General features: G+C 49.8%; 1 protein-coding gene across 1 annotated transcript; it reads left to right on the top strand.

The window, feature by feature from the left end:
* Window positions 1-662: 662 nt before the first annotated feature.
* NPR1 (natriuretic peptide receptor 1) lies at window positions 663-22444 on the top strand (the record flags this gene model as incomplete). The annotated part of the gene is given in 23 exon segments (XM_083374842.1): window positions 663-1395; window positions 6486-6685; window positions 8335-8448; window positions 9146-9281; window positions 9799-9890; window positions 10255-10390; window positions 10847-10931; window positions 11872-11992; window positions 12366-12440; window positions 12594-12630; window positions 12633-12667; window positions 14276-14380; window positions 15988-16059; window positions 17110-17269; window positions 17566-17721; window positions 18045-18213; window positions 18438-18584; window positions 19231-19354; window positions 19548-19616; window positions 20272-20446; window positions 21039-21137; window positions 21629-21720; window positions 21876-22444. Coding segments are annotated over 23 exon segments (3195 nt in total). The 3' UTR covers window positions 21939-22444.
* Window positions 22445-26231: the final 3787 nt, after the last annotated feature.

The raw sequence follows: 26231 nt of genomic DNA, 5'->3' as shown, positions 1-26231 counted from the left end.
GGGTTGGGTTGTGGTTTTTTGTTTTTTGGAGGGGGGGAGGAGGATATTATCTGGGGGCTAACCTTTGCCCACCTAATGACCCCCTTATTTCTGCCAGGGGTGGGGAGGAGGGACTTTCTGGGCAGGCAAGGGTTAAGCTGCCTGGCTGGTGAGATAGCAGCTAACCCTTTTTGCTCACTCCATGGGAAGGAAAAGAGTCAAACAAGCCGAAGGCTTCACTCATTCCTGCCCTGTCTGAGCTTCGGGAAGGAAGGAGAAGGCGGGCGCTGGACAACTGGCTGGGCTGGGGACCCCAGGGGACGCCTGGCACGACTGCCACCGGATTGCTGGGCGGCTGCCGAAGCAATTGGGGGGGGATCCCTGGCTGTGCTGGAGAGGCAGCTCCAGAAGAGAGTGAGTGGGGGGCTGTCCCCCGCCCAATGCAGGGGAGCGGGCAAGTTTGGGCAGCACCGCTGGATGAGCACCAGGTGGCCGGCTTGTCTCTGGACCCACCGGCTGCATGCCAGCGTTCAGCTGGGGCCATTGAGAGAGGAAATTGGGGTGGGGGAAGGTGAGGAATCAGAGTTGGGGGGTCTCCCTGGGCTCCCCCCTGCCCCCTTTGGAGCCAGAACTAGGAATCGGAGTCAGAGAAAGTTGGGGAACCTTTGGAAGGAGTTTTGGGGATGAGGGCCGCTGGGTGGCAGAGGGGCACCGTGGCCCTCCAGGCCCGCCGGCTGTGCCCCGTGGAGGTTGTGGTGCTGGCGTGGGCACTGTCTCAGTCGGGCCAGGCAGCCGGTGCCAACCTGACCCTGGCCGTGGTCCTGCCCCGGCACAACACGACGTACCCGTGGGCCTGGCCACGGGTGGGTCCGGCCGTGGAGTTGGCCATCCAGAAGCTCAACGCCCAGCCTGACCTCCTGCCGGAGCACCAGGTGCAGATGGTCTTCGGCAGCAGCGAGAACGGTCAAGGGGTCTGCTCGGACATCATGGCCCCGCTCGCCGCTGTGGACCTCAAGCTGGCCCACAGCCCCCACGCCTTCGTGGGGCCGGGCTGCGTCTATTCCACAGCGCCCGTGGCCCGCTACACCAGGCACTGGAACCTGCCCCTGGTGACGGCGGCGGCCGAGGCCATCGGCTTCGACAACAAGGAGGACGAGTTCGCCCTAGTGACCCGCACGGGGCCCAGCCACAGCAAGCTGGGCGACTTTGGGGTCAGCCTGAGCCAGCATTTCAACTGGACCAGCCGGGCCATGTTGCTCTACTGGGATAACAACCTGGATGACCGGCCGTGTTTCTTCGCCGCTGAGGGTCTCTACATGCAGCTGCCCTCCTTGCAGAACATAACCATCGAAGACGTGCCCTTCATGTCCACCAATTACACGGACCTGATCCACCACATGAAGGAGAGAGCGCGGAGTAAGTTGGATCCACCGCCCCGGTCCCTGGTCTTGGGCATCTCCCCCTGCCCGACTTTCGGGGTGTTTCTTCGAGACTCGAGGTTTTTAAGAAGGGATTGGATGGGCATTGGTCGGAAATGGGAGAGGGGTTTGCTGCCTGAGCAGGGGGTTGGACTAGAAGACCTCTAGGGTCCCTTCCAAGTCTGTTATTTTGTTATTCTGCTTTTTTTCCTTCCTTCCTTCTTTCCTTCCTTCCTTCCTTCCTTCCTTCCTTCCTTCCTTCCTTCCTTCCTTCCATTCTATTCTCCCTCCCTCCCTTTTTTCCTTCCTTCCTTCCTTCCTTCCTTCCTTCCTTCCTTCCTTCCTTCCTTCCTTCCTTCCTTCCTTCCTGTCTGCCTGCCTGCCTGCCTGCCTGCCTTCCTACCTTATTTCCATCCTTTTTCTTCCTTCCCTTCTTCCCTCTTCTCTTTTTCTTTCTTTCTTTCTTTCTTTCTTTCTTTCTTTCTTTCTTTCTTTCTTTCTTTCTTTCTTTCTTTCTTTCTTCCTTCCTTCCTTCCTTCCTTCCTTCCTTCCTGATTCACTTAACCACCATATAATTCTCGGAACAACTGCCGTGATTTGCTTACCAACCGTGGCAAAAAGGTCGCAAGGTTAGGAGCGACTTGCTTAGCAACGGCAATTCTGTGAGACTCTCTTCACAACCCCCCCCTTGCTTAGCAATGGACATTCTAGTCCTCATTGTGGTCGTAATTCAAGGACTCCCTGTGTTAGGGAGGATTGGGCTAAAACCGGGGCGGGCCAGCTAAAAATTTCAGGAGCATGTACCCCCTTCCTCTGGAAACGTATTCTCTTTAGCCTGGTGTGAGTTGTGTTGTTGTCTGTGGGGTTGTTATGTCGTGCTCCAGCCTCTTTCTCAGGAATGTTCCCAAGCACTCAAACCCCCCCTCCTCAAAAGGGACTTGCGAAACCCGTAAATTTAAGTCGAATATCCTACAGAGCTCCGTAAATATGCTGAGTTTTTACTTTTTTTTTTTTTTTGCAAAATATATATCGCAATTCCGATATCCTCCCCCTACCTCCCAGCCAGAAACAGCTGGCGGATGATCCTCCTGGCATGGAAAGTCAGGAAATAAATATAAATCAATTTATTAGCCCAGCCAGCCCCTGACAGAATGGGACCCAACTCCCAAATTGAGGAATCCTGGCCCTCTTTGCTCCGTTGCATGATTTTGTGTGTGTGTGAGTGTCTGTGTGTGTGTGTGTGTGTGTGTGTGCACGCAGGCATGTCCGTGTGCGTAGTAAAGGTCTCCTGCCATTCCCCCACTCCTGCCCCTCGCCTTCGGCTGTTTCCTGCTGATTTTAAAAGCTTGGCCGATAACAGATTTGTTTGCTAAGGGGACCTTTAGGAAGGGAGGGTTCTCCAAGGTCATCTGTCCCACCCCCTGCTCTATTCAAGGCAAGAAGTCCTGGCTAAGCCTCGGCTTCCTGATTTCCGAGGATGGATGTTGCACGGCTGGTGCGAAAGATAATCCAGATCGCACAGCAGCTGACTTCTCTTGCAATATCCAGCCAAAATCATATATAATGTGTCTGCGTATATGTGTGTGTGTGTGTGTGTGTATGGCTGTGTTTGTGTCTGTGTGTGTATATATGTATATGTGTGTGTGTGTACACACGCACACACAAACACACACACAGTAATGTTCCCTTCTTGAGGACAGAGTACTTATTGTGCCGTTTTTGCCTAATGGTAGGATGTGGAGGCTCGCACCTTCCTGGAAACAGTCTTAATCAATTGTTCCTCGTACAATTTAACTTGCTGGCAAGTTATCCGTGGTTTATTTGTTGTGGGGAGATTTATAGACCGCCCCAATCTGCGATGATTCGGGTCAGCTGATGAAATGCAATCGTTAAAAACAGCGGCTCTAATTTGGAAAAACCGGTGGGGGGAAAAAAATCAGCAAAAGCTAAAATACCACATGAAAGGCTCCTCCTCAGTCAAACCAATAGCCCCAAACCTGCGGATATTGTAACTTCAAGCAGTCCTTAATAGCATTAAAACAGTGAGATGGGTAAAATGGGAACTGATGCACAAATGTCCCTGATTCAAGAAGACTGCTGTCTCTCAGAAATGGTGTAGAGTTCCCCTGCCTGGGCGGGTGGGTTGGGCTAGATGACCTCCAAGGGTCCCTTCCAGCTCTGTTTTCTGTTTTTCGATATGATCTCCTCTGACTGAAACTGCTCGCTGAGTTAACGTGGAATAAGGAAGCGAGTTCGTTGTTCAGGGTCAGAGATTCCTCTTGGCCCAACGAAGGCTCCAACAGGGGGTTGGGCTAGATGACCTCCCAGGTCCCTTCTGTTCTAGCAGTGGGATCCTCTCGCCGGTTTGAGATTTGGGGGTTAAATCATGAGGCAGGGAAGATTGGATTGGTAGATTTCACCGCAAATTTCGAACTTTGGGAGCATGCCAGGAACGGTGCAAAAAAAATGCTGCTTTTTAAAAATTATTTATTAAAAGAGTGGCTGAAGCCGTGCCAAGCTTTGAAATGGGCAGCCCGGCTTGGGAACAGCCTGAGCCCCGCAACCCAGGTTTGGGAGAAGGACTGAAAATTGCTTTTCCCCTATCTTGCGAGTCCGCAAAACAGGAAAAAGCTGGCCTGGGGAGGGTAGGTGGGTGGGTGGGCGTCTGCTGGGACCCTGCCCGGGGGCAGAACGTGGCCCTTGACCTTGGTTGTTGCCGGTGGCGCTCGGCAGGAAAATAACAGGATGTCACTCGGCCCGAGGCCCAGCGCGAGCGGCTGCGAAGAACGAAAGTCTAGCCTTGCCTCTCTTTGCCCGGCTGTGCAATGGGTATAAAAGGGGTGCCCACCTGGCCTGGTGCCTTTCCCCCTCTTTATGCGGACGGCGGTAGAGCCGGCAGGGGTTGGGAGCAGTCCCGGGCTTGCAAGGACGCCTGAAGCCACGATGGTGCCCAATGTTGGTTAGTTGGTTAAGTCTGGGCCGCCAAATCCAAATGCATTGGATGGCTCCTGTTTGGTTTTTTTTTTTTTCTTTTCCTGCTGCGGAAGTTGAAAGGAGGTTCTGGATTCGAGGCAGAGAGGAGCAGAGATCTTTGATTGCTTGGGGGGATCTTGTGGCAGGGGGTTGCAGAGAAAACTTCCCGCTTTGTGCAAAGAAGCTTGGAGCTGTAAGGCTGCCTCTGGGGAAGGGCAAAGGTCTCGTTTTACAGGGGGGAAAAATTGAATTTCATTTCATTTGGGGTTAGGGTTTCTTTGACCTGCAGGAACAGGGACCGAGCTCGTTCAAGTGTCCTTCTTGGCACCGGCTGCGTTTTTCCTCCTCCGCCCCAGCCGCATTTTTTTCTCCTGGCTGCCCAGGGTTTTGCCAAGTGGGGGCGGGGGGGGGTCTGGCTCTGCCCGGGCGAGGAGGGGGGCAGGTTGCTAGGTTTTTATCATGCCCGGCTGCTGGGCTGGCCGGCCCTCCCAAGGGGGGAGGCAGGCGTGAACCGCTTCCTCGCAAAGAATCAGCCCGAGGGATTTCTCCAGGCTGGCAAGCCCAAGGGAAGAAGGGAAGAAGGAGGGAGGGAGGGAGGGAGGGAGGGAGGAAGGAAGGAAGGAAGGAAGGAAGATGATGGAAGGAAGGAAGGAAGGAAGGAAGGAAGGAAGGAAGGAAGGAAGGAAGATGACAGAAGGAAGATGATGGAAGGAAGGAAGGAAGGAAGGAAGGAAGGAAGGAAGGAAGGAAGGAAGGAAGGAAGGAAGATGACAGAAGGAAGATATAGAAGGAAGGAAGGAAGGAAGAGGGAGGGAGGGAGGGAGGGAGGAAGGAAGGAAGGAAGGAAGGAAGGAAGGAAGATGACAGAAGGAAGATATAGAAGGAAGGAAGGAAGGAAGAGGGAGGGAGGGAGGGAGGGAGGGAGGAAGGAAGGAAGGAAGGAAGGAAGGAAGGAAGGAAGGAAGGAAGGAAGGAAGATGACAGAAGGAAGATATAGAAGGAAGGAAGGAAGGAAGAGGGAGGGAGGGAGGGAGGGAGGGAGGAAGGAAGGAAGGAAGGAAGGAAGGAAGGAAGGAAGGAAGATGACAGAAGGAAGATATAGAAGGAAGGAAGGAAGGAAGAGGGAGGGAGGGAGGGAGGAAGGAAGGAAGGAAGGAAGGAAGGAAGGAAGGAAGGAAGATGACAGAAGGAAGATATAGAAGGAAGGAAGGAAGGAAGAGGGAGGGAGGGAGGGAGGGAGGGAGGAAGGAAGGAAGGAAGGAAGGAAGGAAGGAAGGAAGGAAGGAAGGAAGGAAGGAAGGAAGATGACAGAAGGAAGATATAGAAGGAAGGAAGGAAGGAAGAGGGAGGGAGGGAGGGAGGGAGGGAGGAAGGAAGGAAGGAAGGAAGGAAGGAAGGAAGGAAGGAAGGAAGGAAGGAAGATGACAGAAGGAAGATATAGAAGGAAGGAAGGAAGGAAGAGGGAGGGAGGGAGGGAGGGAGGGAGGGAGGAAGGAAGGAAGGAAGGAAGATGACAGAAGGAAGATGATGGAAGGAAGAAAGGAAGAAAAGAAGATGATAGAAAGAAGGAAGGAAGGAAGGAAGGAAGAAAAGAAGATGATAGAGAGAAGGAAGGAAGGAAGGAAAGAAAGAAAGAAAAGTCCACCCCTTTGAAAGTCCCTCAAGGTGGAGAAACACCCTCCAGAAAGTGTCTACTTGCCATTATTTTTACACACACACACACACACACACACAAAACGGCTTTCCCTACCCAGGTTTAACATTTTAAATTTAGAATTTTTAAATTTCTCAAGGGGGGGGTCCAACACCGGCTCAGAAACCAGCTTCCCCCCCCCTCACACACACACTTTTTTTTTTTGGCGGCAGACAGAGAGGCAGCGAGCCCCGAAAGTGGATCAGATCCCAACTTCCCAACTCTTTAACGATATATCAGGAGGGCTGGGGATGATGGGCTTTGTTGTCCGATCGCCGCACGATTGGGGTGGGGGTGGGCGTGGGGTTGGAAAGCGTGCTTGGAAATGAATCACAGATTTTTAAAGAAACACACACCCCCGGCCCGTGGGCTCTTCCACCCCTTGGGCCAATTTGTGAGCCGTTGTGCTGCTTCTTCTCCAGTTGTGTACGTCTGCTGTGCCCCCGACATCTTCCGCGCACTGATGCTCCAGGCGCACCGCGAAGGGCTCACCACCGGCGATTACGCCTTCTTCTACATCGACCTCTTTGGCACCAGCCTCCGCAGCTCCACCTTCCCGGACCGGACGCGCCCTTGGCGACGCGGGGACGGGGACGATGGGGCGGCCCGGGAGGCTTATAAGGTGAGTCAGGGGCGCCAAGCTTTGTGGTCCCATCCTGGGTGAAAAAGCCACGTCTGAACCACCTTGTCCTGCTTTAATCTCAGTCATAGGTTTGGTGCCAAGAATTCAGTTTTTATATAAAGATAGAGATGGATGGATGGATGGATGGATGGATGGATGGAGAGAGAGAGAGAGAGAGAGAGAGAGAGAGAGAGAGAGACAGAGATATATAGAGGAGGGAGGGAGGGAGGGAGGGATAGATAGATGATAGATAGATGATCAATTGATAGATGTAGATGATGGACATAGATATAGATGATAGATAGATATAGATGATAGACAGATAGATAGATAGATACAAAGAGAGAGAGAGACAAACAGACAGATATATAGAGGCAGGAAGGATAGATAGATAGATAGATAGATAGATAGATAGATAGATAGATAGATAGATAGATAGACAGACGATCAATTGATAGATGTAGATGATAGACATAAATATAGAGTATAGATATAGATGATAGACAGACAGACAGACAGACAGACAGAGATTGTTTTGTCTATATATCAAATACAAAGAGACGTAGAAATGGGAAATTAGGGAAGGAAAAAGAGAGGGGGAAAGGAAACGTCAGGGAGAAGGGAATCCCGACTCTTCTTAGCACAGTATAGGATAGAAACGCTCCAGCTTTGAATTCAGATTCTCACTTTTTTTTGGGGGGGGGGCTGAGCAGGCCGTGGACGAGGGGTTGGAGAGTGACCGGAAGGGGCTTGCCTCCCGCCATCTGGCCCTGCTTTTTTCTCGTCCAGCCTTGCCTGAAAGAGAGGAAGGAAGTCAGATAAATGGCCCGGATTCTGAAGCCGACAAGTTGCCGCTATTAATAATCCCCGAGAACTGAAAGTTGCTTTTTTAAACTTAAAAGGGGGATCATTGGGGGGTAAAAGGAGGCAGATTTAGAAGCTGAAAAAAAAAAGCTTTAAAAAGGGACCAGACCGTTTCTCGAGAAAGGCTGATCCGTGGCTGTGTTTCTCCGTTCTTCGTTCAGTAGAACCTCCAGACTCAGTGGCAGTATATCAGGCTAAGTTGCGAGCAATTAACGAAGGCCCAGCAAAGAGGCATTTATGGGGGGAGGGAGAAAAAATCAAAGAAAATGAGACCAGTTGGCAACCCCACCAGGGACAAATTCTTATATTTGGATTATTTTCTTGCTAACCGAAGAGTTTCCCTCTAAAGGAACCGGGACCACCTGCAAGGGGAGGTTTCTGGCCCAGACAGGAGGTTGGATCAGATGATCTCTTTAAGTTTCCCTACTTTCTACAATTCTACAGATGATCTGCTCTGCTAAACAGCTCGGTGGAGCCTCCATGGGTCAGGGAAGCCTATCTGACCCTTTGGAATGGGGGAGGGAAACTTTAGGGGGGAAAAAGGTCGCTGAGTGACATAAATCAAAGTCGGGCACTTGTCCCGAAGGTTTGGGGAGGGGGAGGGGTCGAAAAACTCTCAGCGGCTCGGCTGTTGGGCAAAGGAGGATGGTAGTCCATCTCCTGGAAGTGTCTTGAAACAGGCTGGTGGGCTCGAGTTAATGATGCTAGATAATCTCCCCCCCCGAATATTGGGGTTAAGTCATTTTGTCCTGCCTCCCTCTTGACCCCACCCCCCACCCCCCCAGGCTGTCATGCTGATCACTTACGCCGAACCCCAAAATCCGGAATACCGCCTGTTTCTCCAGCACATCAAGCGCACCTCCCAGGAGCAGTTTAACTTCACCCTGGAAGACGGGCTGGTAAGGAGGAGACTTGGAAGGGACCTTAGAGGTCTTCTAGTCCAGCCCCCTGCTATAGGAGCAGGGGGGGAAACCCCGCCACATTTTGTTCATTTTGGGGGCTGAAAAAGTGGTAATCCTCGCACTCAGAACCCAACACCAGGCTTGATTTCCAGCCTGGTTCCTACCTGGTCTGAACCTCCAGGCCGGCTTAGCCACCCTGGGTGGGAGAAACGATGCTGGCTTGTTGATCCCGGCTTCCCTTTTGCTCTGCCACGTATCCGACATGGAAAGGACACCACCCAGCGAGTCATCTCTTTTGAGCTGAGTCCAAGGAAGGAATCCAGGAAAGTTCGTAAGCGGGCAAGGTGTGCGTTGTGACCTCCTTGCGCAACTGCGGGTGCTCCATCGCTGGAGGTTTTGAAGAGGAGACTAGACAGTCCCGTGTCTGAAATGGGGGCTGGACTAGAAGATCTCCGACGTCCCTTCTATTCTATTCTATTCTAAAATTCCAAATGTTCTAAACTGGAGAGCAGCAATTGAGCTGCCATTACGAAGCCCCTGGCGCGCCTCGTGAGTGGATTTGGGGCATCCGGGTCTTGGAATCGAATCCCTTGGGGCCACCCCCACCTGGCTCTCGATGCCGTGGGCCCGATCCCCCCCCTTCTCAGCCTTCCTTGCCCACCCCCTGCATCCCCACCTTCTCTAAATTCTCCAGGAAAATTTCATCGCAGGGGCTTTTCACGACGGGGTGATGCTCTACGCCCAGGCGGTAAACGAGACGTTGGCCCGGGGCGGTTCTCTTGCCAACAGCACGGCCATCACGCTCCAGATGCGTAACCGGACATTCTACGGTCAGTTTCCTTGCAGGCTCTGGATATATTGGGAGGAGGGGGATTTTACATGAGGAGGGGGCCGTTCGTGGGGATATGGACCCTTCAGAGGGACCCAGATTGGGTCTCCATCCATAAAACTAGTGGGGGAAAAATATTTTGGGGTGATGCCAATCGGCTTTTCCAGGTCTCTAATTGAGGGATCGACATATCCCTGCAATTTGGTGTGTGTGGGGGGGTGGACGTCTCCAATAGCAGACTGGCTTCGAATCCGTCATAAGGGATCTTAAGAGGTCATCTAGTCTCACCCTCTGCTGATGGGGCCAAGTCCTAGAGCATTTTTGACCTCTTGATATTCTTCAATCTATCAGTATTGACTGCCTAAAATTGGAGATGTTTAAAAATGTTTATTGGAGGCCCCAGACCTTCCTGGGGTCTCCTTGTTAGGTGGAAAAGTCTTAAGAATTTCAAGGTTTGGGGTTATTTTATTTTATTTGTTGTTGTTTTTTGTTTTTTAAAAAAATCTTGTGCCCTGCAGGAATCACGGGGCCCCTGCGGATTGATCAGAATGGGGACCGGGAAATGGATCACACGCTCTGGGACCTGGATCCAGTCAGCGGAGAGTTTGAGGTTAGTAGAATGGCAGGGGGGGAAAATGACGCTAAGGTAGCCTGCCTCTGTACATGGAGGCTTTGCTCAGCTGTTGCACGAATTGTCTCTCCGATTGGCTCCTCCGTCCACGTGATCCCTTTTAAATTGTCCTGGTGGCACTGAGTTCCAAAGATGAACTCGCTGTTTGGTTAAGGCGGTGTTTCTCATCCTTGGTAACTTTAAGATGAGTGGACTTCAACTCCCAGAATTCCCCAGTCAGGTGGTTGGCTGGGGAATTCTGGGAGTTGAAGTCCACCCATCTTAAAGTTGCCAAGGTTGAGAATCACCGAGTTAAATCAATGAAAATTCGTCTTTTTCCCCCCTGGCTTTTCTCTCTCTGCAGATCGTGGCCAATCACAACGGGACCACCAAGAAGATCGAAATGGTCCCGGGAAAAAGGATCCACTGGCCGGGCGACGCCATCCCGAGAGATGTCCCCTTTTGCGGTTTTGAGAATAACAACCCGCTTTGTCAGAAAGGTGCAGCTTTGGGGCGATGTGGAAAGAAACCGCATGACACGGGTTTGATCTGAAGCCTCTAGACCTGGGGCCTTCAAACTTGGCCCTTTTATGACTTGTGGACTTCAACTCCCAGAATTCCTCAGACAGGCATGCTGGCTGAGGAATTCTGGGAGTTGAAGTCCACAAGTCGTAAAAGGGCCAAGTCTGAAGACCCCTGCTCTAGACTATGGAACTCCCTGCCACTTGACTGATATGCCCCAGGGGAGGAGAGGGCCAAGAGATATCAAATATAGATGTATTTATTCAGGGATTTAAACCACCTTGACTGAGCCGGCTTGGAGGAATTGGGCTTTGTTTTTCATTGGTTTAAATTTGGATAATGGAACCCGCCAAACTGGGACCCGTTTCATAAGACTCTCCATCCTCTCTTTTTATTTTTATTTTTATTTTATTTTTTTCCCTTCTCCCACCCAGCCTCGTTTTCCTTGCTGGAGATCTTGTCGCTTGTGATGACTTTGCTTCTGTTCGGCATCATCGTCACGGCCTTCTTTGCGTACCGGTGAGTGGGCAGGATTGATCCCGCCCAATGGAAAACCGAGTTTTCTGCTTCAGTTCTGGGATCCGTTTGATTTTCAGGCAGGATATTCATGACTGGTTGATCCTGGGCAGACCTTTCTCGGTTCGCCCAAAGGTTTGTTTATGCAAAGCTCATTTTGAGCGATGCATTTGAAAGCAAAGTCGATTCCGAGCGATGCAGTTTAAAGCAAAGCTAATTCCGAGCAATTCTATTTAAAGCAAAGTCAATTCTGAGCGATGCAGTTTAAAGCAAAGCTAATTCCGAGCAATTCTATTTAAAGCAAAGTCAATTCTGAGCGATGCAGTTTAAAGCAAAGCTAATTCCGAGCAATTCTATTTAAAGCAAAGCTAATTCCGAGCAATTCTATTTAAAGCAAAGTCGATTTTGAGCGATGCAGTTTAAAGCAAAGCTAATTCTGAGCAATTCTATTTAAAGCAAAGTCAATTCTGAGCGATGCAGTTTAAAGCAAAGCTAATTCCGAGCAATTCTATTTAAAGCAAAGCTAATTCCGAGCAATTCTATTTAAAGCAAAGTCGATTTTGAGCGATGCAGTTTAAAGCAAAGCTAATTCCGAGCAATTCTATTTAAAGCAAAGTCAATTCTGAGCGATGCAGTTTAAAGCAAAGCTAATTCCGAGCAATTCTATTTAAAGCAAAGCTAATTCCGAGCAATTCTATTTAAAGCAAAGTCGATTTTGAGCGATGCAGTTTAAAGCAAAGCAAATTCCGAGCTGCTAATTAACTGGAAGATTTTATGAGATGGGGTGGGTCGTGGTGGGAGAAATTGTGAGAACTCTGGACCTTTTAACCATCTGAACTGTTGTGGTGGGAATGATCTATTTGCAAAATAAAAAAAGGAAGAAAATTGAGGGACGGGCCAACCATACTTTTCTGGCTTGGTGTTTTTCCCCCCCCGTGGTTAGGAAAATGAAGCTGGAGAAGGAGCTGGCTTCCGAATTTTGGCGTGTCAGCTGGGAGGACGTGCAGTCGAGCAACCTAGAGAAAAATCTACGCAGCACAGGCAGCAAAGTCACACTCTCGCTGGTGCGTACCCCGCCTTTGTCGGTCTCCCGATCGGACTGCCTCTTCTTTGTGCATTTCATTTTTTTTAAAGTGCTTTTGGACTCTGCGCTGGGTCCTCTCCCTTCTTGCATAGCCCTTTATACACATCCCCTTGGTGCAATGCATACACCACCCCTTCGAGGTAGGCCTGTAGGACCCTTGTGGGTTGCAAAACAGGTTTGGGGTGTTGCCGAAGCCCACAGACCCAAACCCAAACATCCCAAGGCTGGGATCACTTCTCAAGAGCTCAGAAAGAAATAAAACCTTGATCACTTTGGAGGGGGGGGAGTTCTCCTGCAAAAAGGGGGTGTCTTCACCTGTTTCCCACCTCTTTGTTTGGTTTGTTTTTTTTTAGAGAGGCTCAAATTACGGATCTTTGCTGACCACGGAAGGACAATTCCAGGTTTATGCCAAGACAGCTTATTATAAAGTAAGCTTCGTCTCCGATCCGTTGTGGTTGGGAAAGGGGAAGGCCCTGGAATTGAGGGCAGGGGTCTTTGGGCCAGGCCATCCCAATGTTGGGGGTCTTTGGGGGGGTCTCTTCTTTTCCCCAACACTGGGTTACCATCCTCTTTTTTTCCAGGGGAACCTGGTGGCTGTGAAACACATGAACAGGAAGCGCACCTGACGCGGGATGTTTTGTTTGAGCTGAAACACGTAATTAGATTTTACTCCTCCTTTTTGCTCTGTCTGTCTGTCTGTCTATCATCTATCTATCTATCTATCTATCTATCTATCTATCTATCTATCTATCTATCTATCTATCATCTATCTATCTATCTATCTATCTCTATCTATCATCTCTTTCTTATCTATCTTATCTATCAATCTGTATCTATCATGTATCTATTTCTCTTATCTCTCAATCTATCTTCTATCATCTCTCTCTCTCTCTCTCTACCTTTCTTTTCTCCCTTCCCTTCCCTTTCTTTTTATTTTTCCTCGCTCCTTCCCTTCTTCCCATTCTTTTTCCTTCTCCCCTCCTTCTTCCTTTTCCCTCTTCCTTTCTTTCTTTCTTTCTTTCTTTCTTTCTTTCTTTCTTTCTTTCTTTCTTTCTTTCTTTCTTTTTCTTTCTTTCCCTTCCTTCCTTCCTTCCTTTCTCTTTTCTTTCTTTTTCTTTCTTTCTTTCTTTCTCTTTCTTTCTTTCTTTCTTTCTTTCTTTCTTTCTTTCTCTCTCTCTCTCTCTCTCTTTCTTTCTTTCTTTCTTTCTTTCTTTCTTTCTTTCTTTCTTTCTTTCTTTCCCTCCTCCCCTTCCCAAGGATCACACAGGAGTTGGATGAGCAGCCTCAACCGGCTCATTAGCAAGAAGGAGAGAGCAAGGAGGGTGTGTGTGTCGGTGGGCCGAGGAGGAGGCTGGCACCGGGATGTTCCCCCTGCACCAGGGCGCCTGACTAATTAGCGAGGAAGCAGGAGGCCGATAGCCATCTGCTCCCCGCTTAATGAGCCACGGGGTGTCTCTGCTGGGAAAGGCAAGGAGCTTAGCCAGCCCTCCGCAAGGAAGGAGATAAGCTAGGATGAGACCTTGGCTGGGCAGTGGGCAGACACAATGGCTGGGGATTAGCAGCCCGGCGGAAGGGGAAATGGAGTCATGCACTGGCTGTCTTGGGGGTGACCCAGGGCCCACCGGTGACGTGCCGGTGATGGAGTCCAGCCCTTCCCCCTGTCAGACGGGTCAGACAGGTGGCCATCGAGAGGATGGGTGCCAAGGCCGTCACCTGGCCGGCCTCCAGAGTTTTTCTGCCCATTGGTGGCGAAGATGCACGGGACGTGATCCCCCAGTTCCCGCAATCCTACCGCAAAACCAGCTCCAGAGCCAGCACCAGCGTTTTCAGGCCGTGAACAAGCCAGCTTTCTCTCTTCACGAAGCCTCTTCGGCTTGAGCTGAGCGCCAAGGGGATGGCTCCGATTTCCTCCAGGCGACCTGCAAAGCTGGGTTTGCAAACTGGGTTTCCTCCTGGCGACACACAAGGTTAAACGTTGAGAACTGGGGTTTTCTCCAGGCGATGTGCAAAGCCGGGTTTCTCCTCCGGGAGACAATTACAAAGCTGGGTTTGAGAAGTAGATTTCCACCAGCGGATGTGCAAAACTGGGTTTCGCCCAGGTGAGATGCAAACTCAAATTTTCTACTGGGCCCACAATACCCCAGAGTGGGATTTGCAAGCACGACGGTGTGTGTGTGTGTGTGTGTGTGTGTGTGTGTACACCAGTGAGACTAAGGAAGGCTTTTCCCCCCCTCTTCCCTCCCCCTCCTTTTCCCCTCTCCAGATGAGAGACGTCCAGAATAAGCACTTGACCCGTTTCATCGGCGCCTGCACTGATCCCCCAAATATCTGCATTCTGACGGAGTATTGTATCCGTGGAAGCCTGCAGGTACCCAGCGGTGGGCAAAAAAAGGGAGAGAGAGAGAGAGAGTTACACACACAGAGAGAGACAGAAATGGCAAAAGAGAACAGGAAAAAGGCTGGGGGGGGCGTGTGTGTTGGAGAAGGGCTGGAGGCCAAATCTTCTGGCATTTTTCTTTTTCCTCCTCCCTGTCCGCCCTTTTTAAAAATTATTTTCATTCCAGGAAGAGGTAGACGAAGGGTCAAGAGGCGTTAAAAAAACCCTAGACACTAGCAGTTTTTGGAAGGGCTGCTTGTCTCCAGCTTAAAAGAAGCACAGAGCTGGAAGGGACCTTGGAGGTCATCTAGTCCAACCCCCTGCTCAGGCAGGAGACCCCCCCGCTACCATTTCAGACAAGTGGTTGTCCGGTCTCTTCTTGAAAACTTCCAGTGATGGAGCGCCCACGTTTTCTGGTGGCAGGCTGTTCCACTGGTTCATTGTTCTCACCAGGGCTTTTTTTGTAAAAGAAAAAGGTGCCGGAACGCCGTTCTGAGCGTTCTATGAGAAAAAAAGCCCTGGTTCCATCCAAAAAAGGTGCCGGAACGCCGTTCTGAGCGTTCTATGAGAAAAAAAAAAGCCCTGGTTCTCACGGTTAGGAATTTTGTCCCTTCATTCCAGGTTGCTTCTCTCCTTGATTCCATCCTTCCACTTCTTCACCTGCCTTCAGGCGCTTTGGGAGGACAGGTGCCCCCACTTTTCTTTGGGGCAGCCCCTCAAATATTGGAAGACCGCCGTCACGTTTTTTTCCCCTCCCTCCCCACTAGTCCTTCTTTTCATCAAACCGGACATACCCAGTTCCAGCAACCTTTTTCGTACGTTTCAGCCTCCAGACAAACCATTTAGCTTGGGCATATGTTTAATATTTTTTAACTTTTGTATTTTTGTATTTTTTATATCTCTGCCCTGTTCACTGCCCTGAGTCCTTCGGGAGAAGGGCGGTATATAAATAAAATTATTATTATTATTATTATTATTATTATTATTATTATTATTATTATTAATCTTTGTTTCTTGATTAGCAAAGTTGGTCTATTGTTCCTATGCCGAGGATGTATGTAGGGCAGCGTACCTCCTCTGGTGCGCTTGGGCAGGGGGCCAAGGAGAGGGAGGGCGGACGGACTGACGGACAGACGGAGGGGTGGGCAGGCGAGCATTTTTAATTAAAAGAGGACCCGGAGAAACTGCCTGGAGCGGGCAGCTAATTCCAGAGAGGTGATTGATGGCACGGGGGATGAGTCTCTTTGTGTGTCAAAGAACAGCGATTTTTTTACATGCCAAGGTTTCCGGATGGTTGCTGCAGATAAATTTTTGCAAAAGAAAGGCGGAGAAGGAAAAAAAAAGAAAAAAGGAAAAAGTGATAAAGGAGGCAACTCCCCGGGAGGGTAAAGAATGGATGGGAGCGCAGAGAAAAAGAGAATATTGCAAAAGATACGAGCAAAGTCCTTATTTTCCCCACCCCAGAGCCTTGCTGTAACTTCAAAGCGGTCATTAAAGAACAGTCGCAAGCCGAGGACTGCCTTGTAGTGGGGGGAAAGGAAGGAGAGAACCGCTTTGGAATGACTTGTAAGCCCATGTTCCTCTGCCCGTCCGTTTAGGATATCCTGGAGAATGACAGCATCACCTTGGATTGGATGTTCCGCTATTCGCTCACCAACGACATCATCAAGGTAGCCACGTTTCCGATTTTTAGACTTTTTTAGGTTTAGATGGAAAGTCTGGCAATGTGTCCAGCTCTTTTTCCTCTCCTCTGATGTCCAGCTCAAGTTCAGAAAGACACACACACACACACACACACACACACACACAAAAGACGAGAATCGTATTTTCAGTGCCGGATAATAATTTTTGTCAGAACTCGGGTCTGTAAAGTGGACGGAGATTGGGAATAAGGTGTGGAGGGGGAACCGAAGGGGCTTTGTTCGGTGGAGGTCTTGGGTCAAAAAAGTTAAAATGGCAGCCAGGAAGGATGTTAGGGGGGGCCCTCCGAAGCTGCAAAAAAGACAGAGAGAGAGTGAAAGCAGATCGTGGACTCGGTCGGAGAATAAAGCTCGCTTTAAAGGAGAATATTTGTCACTCAGGGTGGAAATGACGGGTCCTTGGTGCTCTCTGAGCTGGGTGGTTTCCTTGCAGACATTTCATGACCCAACTAGGTAACGGCATCAGTGTTAGAAGGGAGGGGGGGTTTGCGTGGAGGGAGGAGGAGGAGGAGGAAGAGAAAGAGAAAGAGAAGTGTTCGGGTCCTTGGTGCTCTCTGAGCTGCATGGTTTTCTTGCAGACATTTCATGACCCAACTAGGTAACAGCATCAGTGCTAGAAGGGAGGGGGGGTTGCGTATAGGGAGGAGGAGGAGGAGGAGAACTGTGGGATCCTTGGTGCTCTCTGAGCTTACTTACTTGCGGACGTTTCAGGACCCAACTAGATAATCTGATCAGTGCTAGAAGAACAATTACACCAAACCCCACTAGCAGTGATGAGGTTACCTAGTTGGGTCATGAAACGTCTTCAGGCAAGCTCTGCAGAGAGCAACACGGACCCCTCCAACCTTGCTTTGCCATCAAGAACACAACTGCAGTGTGTGTGTGTGTGGGGGGGGGGAATTGACTAGGATTCGTGGTTGACCTGGAGATTTGGCCCAGGATGATGGAGCAGGGAGTTCCCCTGATCTTCTCTCCTCTCCTCTCCTCTCTTGCACCTGCCCGTCTCCTCTCGGCTTGAAGGGGATGCTTTTCCTGCACCACAGTGTGATTGCCTATCACGGCAACCTGAAATCGTCCAACTGTGTGGTGGACAGCCGTTTCGTGCTGAAGATCACCGATTATGGGCTGGAGAGTTTCCGCCAGGCGCCCGAGAACGACGACTTGCACGCCTTCTTTGCCAGTGAGTTGTCCTCTCGGAAGAGCGCAGAGGGGGAAACGAGACTTGCCAAAGGCCCAAATCTTGTCCCCGTGTACAACAGCTGTACACGGAAAGCCGGCCGTAAGTTGCTTTCTGTTGTGACTCCAACGGTCGCTAAGCGAGCGCTCGTACGGCGAGGACTACCTTCTCCTGGCCTGCTGGATCCAACTGGCTTTTTTATTTTTTTAATCCATTTATATGGATTAAATTTATATGGATTAAATCCATTTATATGGCTTTAGCCCCATCTGACTCCAGTTCCGTTTTTTTGTTTTTAGAGAAACTCTGGACGGCTCCTGAGCTCCTGCGGTTGGGCCCCGCTGCCTATCCCGGTACTCAGAAAGGGGACGTCTACAGTTTTGGCATCATTTTGCAAGAAGTCGCCCTGCGCAACAGCGTCTTCTACGTGGAAGGGGTGGATCTGAGTCCTAAAGGTGAGAAGGGAAAGGAAAAAAAAAATTCCCAATTTCCTTGGAGGAAATTTTATGATTTTGATCTCATTAACGTAATCTGTCCTTGTTTCTCGCGGGAAATCCAAAATCTGTCCTCCTTTCTCGTGGGGGAAATCTAAAATCTGTCCACGTAATCTGTCCTCATTTCTCGCGGGAAGTAACATCTGCTTTGGAACTCCTGGGAGTGTGCGAAACCTGTGCAATTTTTTAAAAGTTTGAGTGATGTCCCTACATCTTTTTTTTTTACTCCCAGGCATCTCCTAATCTCCCTCACCTCTCCCCACATTTTTTTGGCCTCTTTCCAGAGATTATTGAGCGCGTCACGAACGGGGAACAGCCCCCTTTTCGCCCTTCGACGAATCTGCCCTCCAATCTGGAGGAGGTGGTCCATCTCATGCAGAGATGCTGGGCTGAGGACCCCCAGGAGCGCCCGGATTTTCAACACATCAAAGGCATGCTGCGGAGGTTCAACAGGTAGAGCGTGGGGGGGGGCGAGGCAAGGATAGGATGGGGTGGGGTGGATTCCCCGGCAGGCTTTGAGGATAACGAGGGGATTTGAGGAGATTTGCTGAAAAGATGAGGCGAGAGGTGGAGTTGGCCCAACTTCCAGACCTGGGACACAGACAGGACTAGAAACTTGGCTTGTCTCTGGCCGGGAAGCAGACGTGACGGCTTCGGCCTCTGAATTTTGATGGCAGGGAAAACAGCTGTAACCTTTTGGATACACTGCTGTCACGGATGGAGCAGTACGCCAACAACTTGGAGGAGCTGGTGGAGGAACGGACACAGGCCTACCTGGAGGAGAAGCGCAAAGCTGAAGCCCTGTTATACCAGATTTTACCCCAGTAAGTCCACTTCTCCCCCGCAATCTTAGCTGGTGCCGCATAATAGAGCCTTGCTGGACAGGAACAGTCTATCTTTGCATTCCAGAGGTTGGGGCTATAGCCCCAGGGCTTTGATTCCCACTTCTTAGAGACATCTCCGACCGATACCTTGACCCATTTTCAGTTCGATGTGGGTGGGATGAGACTTCGTTGAGCAGGGTGAGAGTTAAAAGAGAAGAGGAACTTTACTTTTCGGGCTGCCAGCTTGGACTCGCCCAAGAAAGAGACTTATTTATGTATTGATTGGTTTATGAAATGGAGATGCCGGCCATCTCGCGAGGGAGGGATCCTCTCTCTCCGCGCTTTCTTTATTTTGCATGCCCAACTGTGGAAAAACCACCACCTTCGGAATGGGAATGGGAGGAATAAGGAGGCCCAGCAAGGCCAAGACGGGGAGACAGGGCGGTTTGGAAGGGGGGGGGCACCATCCGGTCCACACACACACACACACTCCAAAAAAAAAACCTACACAAAAAAACAAAACCCTGTCCTGAGAGGCCAGACCTCGGTCAGCCCCAGCCAAGCCAGGACGTTGCGCCCGTCTGCTTTCATACTGGCCCCTGTCCGAATTGATTCGTGGCCGTGACGCCGTGTCCTTCCTGTCCAGCTCGGTGGCCGAGCAGCTGAAACGGGGGGAGACGGTCCAGGCGGAGGCCTTTGACAGCGTCACCATCTACTTCAGCGATATTGTGGGGTTCACCGCCTTGTCGGCAGAGAGCACCCCCATGCAGGTAAGTGGGGGGGGTGTGGCGGTTGGACGGAGGGCTTAGAGGAGCTGGTGAAGTCTCTGTCCGGCCTCAAGCGGGCTGGAAACGATCCCGCAAATCTTGGCCGCCTCTGGTTTCCTCCTTTGGGATGGCAGCAGTGTGGCCCCATCGAACAGACCCTCGCCCTTGTTCCCCCCCCCTTTTTTTATTTTCCCAGGTGGTGGCCTTGCTGAATGACTTATACACCTGCTTTGATGCCATCATTGATAACTTTGATGTCTACAAGGTGAGGAGGGGTCTTGCTACCCTTTTCTCTCCCCCCCATCTCTCTCCTTATCTGTCTGTCTGCCTGTCTGTCTGTCTGTCTGTCTGTCTGTCTGTCTATCTATCTATCTATCTATCTATCTATCTATCTATCTATCTATCTATCTATCTATCTATCTACCCACCCACCCACCCACCCACCCACCCACCCACCCATCTATCTATCTATCTATCTATCTATCTATCTATCTATCTATCTATCTATCTATCTATCATCTTTCCATCATTTCCTTCCTCCCTCTCACTCTCTTATCTCCTTCCTTCCCTCCTTCCATCTCTATTTCTCTCTCTCTCTCTCTCTCTCTCCATTTATCCATCTATCTATCTATCATTTCAATCATCATCATCCATCTATCTATCCATCCAGTCTGTCTGTCTGTCTATCGGCCAAACTTCATCGTATGTTCCAGTTGATGTAATCACCAATAAATAAATAAATAAATAGACACACACACACACACACACACACAAACACACACACATTCATTTTACCTCCCAGAATCCTGCAGCCAACACGTATGGACTTCAGCTCCACAACTCTGGAATTCTGGGAGTTGAAGTCCACACACCTTAAAGCCACCAAGGTTGAGCACCCCGTCGCGCTTTTCCTTCTCCAGGTGGAGACCATTGGGGACGCCTACATGGTGGTGTCTGGTTTACCGGTTCGCAATGGCCGGCTGCACGCCCGTGAGATTTCCCGCATGTCCCTGGCGCTTCTGGAAGCAGTTCGCAACTTCAAAATTCACCATCGGCCTGAACAGCAACTCAAGCTGAGGATTGGGATCCATAGTGGTGAGGAGCTGTTTGTGTATATTCATCACAAACACAGGGGTTAGTGTGCAAGAGGCCAGAAGTTAGATCGTGCAATTATGGTGCTTCAGAAGTCAGTAGATCTGATGTACGCAGTAAAGACGTTCACCCAGTTTCTTGCAGGGTCTAAATGTTGATGAGCTTTGACAGACCATGAAGGTTGACCATGAAATGACTCTTAAACCATGATCTGCATGCTGTGATTTCTCCTGCATTGACAAAGGAGGCCTTGGGGTTGTGACTTTGAATGGTAGTTCTCTAACAGACGTTCTAGGATTCTACGGGAAGGGAGGAGAACATGGAGAAATAGCCACAAATCAAGGTTTGGTGGCACCCCGGAGATCTAAATCATGGTCTAGAATCAGCACTTCAGTTCTCACAAGTTGTCATTCCGTTCATCTCTCAAACTGACCTTCAGAAGCCAGGCTAGGGGGGGAAAAATGCACCATAATTCCTGGCTCGATCTGAATATTGTGGTTTCAAGACTGGTCCTTATAGTTGGGCCAAAGAATGGTGGTTAGAAATGTCCGCCATCTTGTTGACCCTCCTGACCTGTCATATTTTCTTCCTCAAGGTCCAGTCTGCGCAGGAGTTGTAGGCTTGAAGATGCCTCGTTACTGTCTCTTTGGAGACACGGTCAACACAGCTTCGCGCATGGAATCCAACGGTGAAGGTGAAGAAGGGGGGGGAGGAGGAAGAAGAAGGTGGGGGTTGGAAGGGAATAGATCATGGGTCTTCAAACCTGGCCCTTTTATGACTTGTGGACTTCAACTCCCAGAATTCCTCAGCCAGGCAGTTGAAGTCCACAAGTCACGAAAGGGCCAAGTTTGAAGACCCTTGGAATAGATGTTTGGAGTGTCCCACGCTAGCTGGAAGCATGTAGGTAGCTAAGGAGATGGTGGAATAACTGACCTACTGTAGGTGAAGACTTTGAGGCTACTTGGTTGAGCCTGTTAAAGCAAGGTAGAAGCAAGGTGGAGTGAGAACATCTTGAGAAGAACCAATGAAGGCCATCTCCTTCACTGTTGCATCCAGTGGTCCTTCAGGAGTCCTTCTTGCCGGGATGATCTACTAGTCTCCATCTCTGCTTCCTTTCTCCAGTTCAATCCTTCTAATCCAGATGTTCTGTCCAGCTGTTCTAATGTACCTCTCTGGTCGTTACAGCGTTGAAGATCCATTTGTCAGCGGCCACCAAAGCCATTCTGGAAGAGTTTGGGTGCTTCGAACTGGACCTCCGAGGAGACATAGAGATGAAGGTGAGGAGGACGTGTGCTGGATTGAAGGTTTTCGCTGCCTCTGGGCCCTGCATTTTTCGTGGTTTCTTCAATCACTGGCTGGCCAATGGCTCTGGAGGGACCTTCTGTGTGGACTCTGATAGACCTTCTTTCCTCCATCTCTTCCCTACTCACAGGGCAAGGGGAAACTCCGGACGTACTGGTTGATGGGCGAACGGGTCAGCAGCACCCGAGGGTGAGGAGAAGATGGAGAAGACGCTCATCCTGCTTCCTGCAAGGAGATCCACCTTCTTAGCGCCCGGACTGGAGAACGTATTGGCTTGGAGTTGAGGGCACCACGGATGGACCTCAGAGGACTATCCTTGCCCCCCCTGCCCAATTTCCCTTTTGCTTCTGCATCACCCTGCAAATCTGGTCCCCAGGTCCAAAGGTTGAGTATGCTGCAGGAGATCAGGAGATGATCAGGAAGAGGCCTTCTTCTCTACCTGCACGATGGGAAGTTCTGGAGAACTTGGCTTGAGGTCCCTCTTTTATAGGGGCCACCCCCTCGTTTTTTCTGGGAACGTTGGATGTTTGGAACTTCTGTGGTTGAGTCAACGTCACAATTAAGGCAGGCCCAGACCCTACACAACTCTTGTGACGGTCGATCCGTATGCACACCCCCCCCGTGAGTTCCTGGGCGCTGCAGATTTTACAATAAATGGAATGTATAGGTTGACTCCCTCGGCTATTTTTGGTTGATGTAACACCCAGAGACTCTTTTTTTATTCATCTTAAGCTTTGGGAGCCCCCTCCTCATTTAACTTTTGTGTCTGTGTGGCACTCTGTACGTGCTCTAAAGTCCCAGTTGCAGCTTTGCGAAACCAAACGTCGAATCGGAGGAGCTAAAACGGCACCCGGTAGATTTCAAGAAAGGTGTGTGTGTGTGTGTGTGTGTGTGTGTGTAAATGTATGTATACAGGCAGCCCGTTCAAAGTTATATCGGCCCTGAAAAAAGTGACTGATGATCGTTTTTCACACTTAAGGACCCTTGCGGCGTCTCCAAATTCACACACTCGGCAACCGACTTGTGTTTATGACGGTCGCAGTGTCCCCGGGGCTCACGTTTAACAACCGCGTGACTAAATTAACAACCGCCTCAGCAACTGTGGGGAGAAAGGTCGTAAAACAGATCAAAAACTCACTTTGCAGACGTCTCATTTAGCAACCAAAATTTGGAGCTCAATTGCGGTCATAAGTCAAGGACTACCTGTTTTCCAATTTTCACAGCTCTGCGCGTCCATCTTGCTGCCCGTCCGTCCTTCCTTTCCTCCCGTTTCACGGGGTTCCTTTCTGGGATTCAAAAACATTGAGACTCACCTATCCACGGGATTTCAACCTGGGTTAATTATTTCTCTTCTTCAAACCGACATGTCACACTTCTGGAAGGGCGGTCCCCAACCTAACCACCTCACCTTTTAGTTTTATTATTATTTATTTTATTAATTTAATTTATATACCGCCCTTCTCCCAGGGGACTCAGGGCGGTGAACAGGGCAATACATAAAAACTAGATACAAAAATTAAAATTATTAAAACATGATTAAACAATGCCCATAAAATTAATACAAATTTAAAATTAAAGTTCATTTATAAAAATCCCACCCCGTCCCATCAGGCCAGGCCAGCTTGTTTAAAGAGATGGGTTTTAAGATCGCGCCGGAAGGAGCGGAGATCGGGCGCCATCCGGAGCTCGACCGGAAGATGGTTCCATAAATCCGGTTTGTGCTTCGAGCACAAAAGTGTGCAAATCACGTTTAGGTTAGCAACTCGAAGGCAGCTTGAAAAGGGAGAAAATGGCGTTTGCTTTTTCAAAACACGTTTCCAACAGTCCTGCTTTTTTTTTTAAAAAAAAAAAGGATGCTGTTATGCATCCCAGGAAAAAGGATAATTAAATGACTGTTTTTTTTTCCATTTCCTCTGGGTTTGTTCACAATTGGATTACTTAGCCTCTCCGAGAAGATTTATTTCCCTCGTGTGTGGAAAACGTCTTCAGTATTTTTGAACGTCTACAAATCATGCTTCTAAAAAAACAAAAAGAAAAAAGCTGGGATGGATATTTGTGGGCTGCTCTGAGGTTTCATTTTTAAGCATCAAAGGTTAATAATTGCCTTTTAACATTGTCTCTGAAGGCAAAGCCATCGTAATTTCATTAGCCTTCAAACTGCCACAAGCACACTATGGTTTAACTGGAATTAGAACGGCTTTAGTAGTAGGCGCTCTGGAAATATTTTGAAATCATTGGTTTTTAAGAAACTAGCTCTAATATATTTTTTCGCCCAAACAGCCTGTTTTGATTCCTTTCTCTGTCGGAATAATTCCTTTCAAGTTTCCCTTTTTTCCCCCCCCTTCAAGCATTTCCCTAAAATGCTTGTTTCTTTGAAACATAAATCTTTCGAAAAATGATGTTCAAGGCTATCAGAGATAAAACAGACAGCAGGGGTGGGTGGGGAGATGATTGATTCAAAGGGAACAAAATAGTGATATAATATGGATAGTCATCAACTCAGCAACCAGAATTCCAGCCCAAACTTTCTGTGGCTAAGCGAGATAGTTAAATGGCTTTTGCCCCATTTTACGACCATTCTTGCCACAGCTGTTAAGTGAATCACTGCAGTTGTTAAGTTAGTGACACGGTTGTTAACTGAATCGGGCTTCCCCATGGAGCCTGCTTGCCAGCTTGCGAAAAGGGATCACGTGACACACACACACACCCCGGACGCTGCGACCGTCATAAATATGAGTCAGTTGCCAGTGGAGCAGTGGGCTAATGCCTCCTTAAGTAACACCAGCTGCCTGCAATTAGTGCAGGTTCGAGTCCCACCAGGCTCAAGGTCGACTCAGCCTTCCATCCTTCCCAGGTAGGTAAAATGAGGACCCAGATTGTTGGGGGCAATTAAGCTGACTTTGTAATAATGCCGCTTGGGGGGGGGGTGAAAGCCCTAATAAGCAGGCCTATACATAGAATGAAGGCTACTGCTAAGCTTGTAAGCCGCCCTGAGTCTTCGGAGAAGGGCGGGATATAAATGGAATTAAAATAAATAAAATATACATAGAATGAAGGTTACTGCTAAGCTTGTAAGCCGCCCTGAGTCTTCGGAGAAGGGCGGGATATAAATGGAATTAAAATAAATAAAATATACATAGAATGAAGGCTACTGCTAAGCTTGTAAGCCGCCCTGAGTCTTCGGAGAAGGGCGGGATATAAATGGAATTAAAATAAAATAAAATAAAAAATACAACACACACATATCCAAATTAATACTATACATTTTATTGTAAAGCACTCAGGGTCATTTAGGCATTTACGAGATGGGCCGAACATAAATTCGATGAATAAATACCCCTGGGAATTTAATGAAGCATTGTTGCAAGCACTTTGCATAGCTTTGCATGCACACGTGCCTGCCGACACGCATAGATTTGCACTACCACGGTGATTGTGAGAAGGTGTGCATCGGTGCAGGGTTTTCATTGCAGTGCTGAGAGGGGAAGGGATGCAGAGGTCAAGGCACAGAAGGGGTAAGAACGCGGGGCAACTCAAAAGCGCGGCTCTTATCGCGGAATAACGGCGCCTTAGGGCGGCCGTCCCCAAAAGGACGCGAGGGCGCATGCGCGGCGGGGTGAGCTCTGGAGGCAATCCCCAAAAAGAGGCAAGAGGGGGAGAAAGAAAAAAAAAATAATCTAGCGCATGCGCAAAGGAGAACGGGCATGGTTTCATAGAGCTACGACGTGTGAAGACAAGCTCCATGCTCTTTCGTAAAGCAGATTGGGGATGAGCTTGATTGTATTGTTATCCACTGTGGATACTGTCTCTTAGTTGCAAAGCAGTCGTATATTTGAATTGAAAAAAGGACTCTAGGAATGAAATATTTTCTAGAGTCCAATAGACGGCCATAATCACTAACCCGGAAACGGGTTCCCGACAGGGGAGGTCGCTGCTCTGCTCTGCACGTTTCCTACGTCTACGTCCTCCTCCGAGTGGCATTCCAGACCCCTCCCCCCTTTTCCCCGCCCCGCCTCTCCCTCATTGGCCCGCCGGGAGGGCTCCTGTCACTCTCCGCCGCCTTCGAGCTCCGATAGGCCGGAGGAGGGCGAGGAGGCGGGCGCCTGGGAAAGGAGGCCACTTCCGGCCGGGCCGTTTCCTTTCGCCCGCTCCCTCACACACTCGCTCGTCCCCCAGCTCTGACTTCCGGTCTTGTGCTGCTGGGTGGGGGGCGAGGCGGCGCACGCTCCCCCCTCCCTTCTCTCCCCCCCCACAGGCGTAGACCCCCCTCTTTTCCGCACCCCCTTTTCGTTGCCCCCGAAAAAGGGCGCAGCGCCTCCCCGGAGAGGCTCCCCCACCAGCCTCGCCGCTCAAGCCCCGCCTCCTGGGGCGGAAGCCCCGCCCACGGAGCCCCCCCCGCCCCTAAGCCCCGCCCCTTAGGAGCAGGACAGCCCCCCCCGGCCCATCGACCCCTGGAAGACCCCCCCCATTCAGTGGTTAAACACAA

The sequence above is a fragment of the Vipera ursinii genome (genome assembly GCF_947247035.1).
Source record: "Vipera ursinii genome assembly, chromosome: 15".
Lineage (NCBI taxonomy): Eukaryota > Metazoa > Chordata > Lepidosauria > Squamata > Viperidae > Vipera > Vipera ursinii.
The sequence above is the reverse complement of the archived record's forward strand: the minus strand, read 5'-3'. Positions and strand labels throughout refer to the sequence as shown.